Source organism: Priapulus caudatus, unplaced genomic scaffold (assembly GCF_000485595.1).
Source record: "Priapulus caudatus unplaced genomic scaffold, Priapulus_caudatus-5.0.1 Scaffold62, whole genome shotgun sequence".
Lineage (NCBI taxonomy): Eukaryota > Metazoa > Priapulida > Priapulimorpha > Priapulimorphida > Priapulidae > Priapulus > Priapulus caudatus.
Window position 1 is genome coordinate 499,160 of NW_014577123.1, and position 2,547 is coordinate 501,706.

Genomic DNA, 2,547 nt, shown 5'->3' on the forward strand with positions numbered 1-2,547 from the left:
AAACAATGTAATGATACACGAGATTAGCTTGCATCGTGGAAATGGTGTGCAAAACAAGATGGTGTATCCATATAATATCAGAACATCCCCAGAATCCCATCTAGAATTCACTGTACGTGAGATGCATTCACGCACATCCCATTAACTGCCAACGCTGGCTACAATTACATGTAATATAATAAGTTCCTCTGACGTTCTCACATGCATAACGCACGAAACCTAGCCGTGTGTAAAGCCTGGGACACACCATGCGAATTTATTCGCACGTCCGCAACGATCATATCCGCAGCGAAAATCGCGGCGAAAATATTCGCACCCGCATGCGAGAATTGAGCAGACACACCATGCGAATTTATTCGCACGTCCGCAACGATCATATCCGCAGCGAAAATCGCGGCGAAAATATTCGCACCCGCATGCGAGAATTGAGCAGACACACCATGCGAATTTATTCGCACGTCCGCAGCGTACACACTACACGCGATCTACTGGTGCCACACGGCTCCACCATGGCTCCAACAGTCATGTGGTCACGTGATTAGCATACTGATCAATGATTCGCTGCATTATAACAATCGGCCATTATTCGCACTAGAAAAGAATTTTTTATCCATTTTTACCCATCCCTTCTCACAAGCTCGATATAGGCCTATATCGAGCTTGTGAGAAGGGACGGGTACCAGTCTATATTCGCACGTCCGCACGTCCGCAGCAAAAATATCAAACATGTTTGATCGCCGCAAATTTCAGTGCGGATGAGATTCGCAGCGAAATTCGCCCGCGCTTGAGCAGACACACCATGCAAATTTCGCTGCAATTTTACAATCGCTGCGGATGTGCGAATAAATTCGCATGGTGTGTCCCCCGCTTTAATGACATCATCGTCGGATGCTTCGAACGCTACGAGTGGGCGGTGATCGTGTGATTTCGGAGCGTCTGCCGTTCCTGCTGTTCATAAAGCTTGTGTCCGGTCGGCAGCTGCACTTGGAACACGTAGCCACTCTTGGGAGTGTCGAGCAATGCCGCGGGACAAGGCTGAAGATGAGATGTCAAAGTACACGCTCAGTCTGCAAACTGTTCATCGGATCGTGTGAAAGCGTCTGAGCAATCTTATTGTACGGTAACTCCATGCAGCTAACCTACCGAAACCGTTGCTGATGGGTTAATTAGCTAATTAGTTAATTAGTTAATTAGTTTTATCGTAAAGTAATACTACATTCCTTATATGCCATTATTGTGCTACACACGAGGATGAATAGGTTAGTATGTACATAGGTTCGTGGCTTTAACAACTAGTAGGAGTACGACGTCAACTCACGGGTTTTGGGACGGACAGTTTGATGTGTGGTGGTGTAGTGTCGAATGGTGCGATGATCTGGTACGGCGCCGCAGTTGGCCGGTTACTTCTCGATTCCTGTGTCGGGTACTGCTTAAAATCACTGCGAGTTGTTGACAGTGCATCGAACCTGAAGAGAAAACGACGATGATTTCATGACTAAAACTAGTAGAATCACAAAGAGGAATTCGCAGAGAGATCGTCCCTTCATGCAACTACTAGATAAAAGAGGAAAGCATCGGTCACAAAACCACGCATTCCTTGAGCAATATATAAAGGTTATATATTGCACCATACAAATTACGCATTTAATCACACGGATGCGAGCACGCAGTACACAGAATTAGCTCCGTTTCTCAATTAGGCATACTTTTCAACGATTCAGACATGAGTAAAAAAATGTGCCCGGTTCACTAGTGATAGTCGACTGTTTTGCTTACTGGCCAGTAGATGGCGTTACGCTGCCCTGGAGTCTCACTGTCTTGGGCCGCTGCCTCACGTATTCTTGTTGGTCCGGCCAGCCGGCTGCATTGGGCAGGGTCGTGTGGCTGTAGGGACGCACTGGTGTGACGTTCGCTGCGCTGGCGTTATCCCGGTAAGACGCTTGACTAGTGGTGAACAGTTCCATCGTGCCATGGGGTCTCTCCCACTTGGCTCGCTCCTGCACACAATACGTAGCGTTAGGCTCGAGTTCCGAAACTGTAGACAGTGCAAGTAACAGCTAGACCTGCTCGTCTGAGAGGGGGAACCATATGCCTCTCTTGGATATTGGTGTTAGATCGATTAAGCTAGAACAGTTTGTATGGGGACTTTCACACGTTCATGCCAAATTATCGATTTTGTAGCACACTTCATTGCCAAGCATTGTCTTTTAAAACGTCTTCCGACAATGACAGTTGGCTAGAGCTCCCTGTCACTCATGCCAGGCAGGAATTTTTTTCACAATCTGGTACTGTTGTACTGTTGTATCTAACCCAGATAACATGCTGACGTTGGGCCAACGTTGGCCCAACGGCTGTCTTCAGCCCATGCCAACGTTGGGCCAACGTTGGCTGCCAACGTTGGCCCAACGGATTTTTGCTCGTTGGGTGGACGTTGGCCCAACGTTGGAAGCCGACGTTGGCCCAACGTTGGGCCATCGTTGGGCCAACGTTGGCCCAACGTCATATTGCCAACGTTGGCCCAACGTCATACTGCCAACGTTGGCCCAA

At 48.1% G+C, this 2,547-nt stretch overlaps 1 protein-coding gene across 1 annotated transcript in view; it reads right to left on the reverse strand.

Annotated features, from left to right (window-relative positions):
* Positions 1 to 502: 502 nt before the first annotated feature.
* Positions 503 to 2,547, reverse strand: part of LOC106821177 — a 4,755-nt gene continuing 2,710 nt past the window's right edge. The window contains exons 5-7 of the mRNA XM_014825870.1: positions 1,777 to 1,997; positions 1,319 to 1,466; positions 503 to 1,035 (exon numbers count right to left, since the gene is read on the reverse strand). Coding sequence (XP_014681356.1) covers positions 901 to 1,035; positions 1,319 to 1,466; positions 1,777 to 1,997 — 504 coding nt within the window. The 3' untranslated portion in view covers positions 503 to 900. The remainder of the gene's footprint in view (positions 1,036 to 1,318; positions 1,467 to 1,776; positions 1,998 to 2,547) is intronic.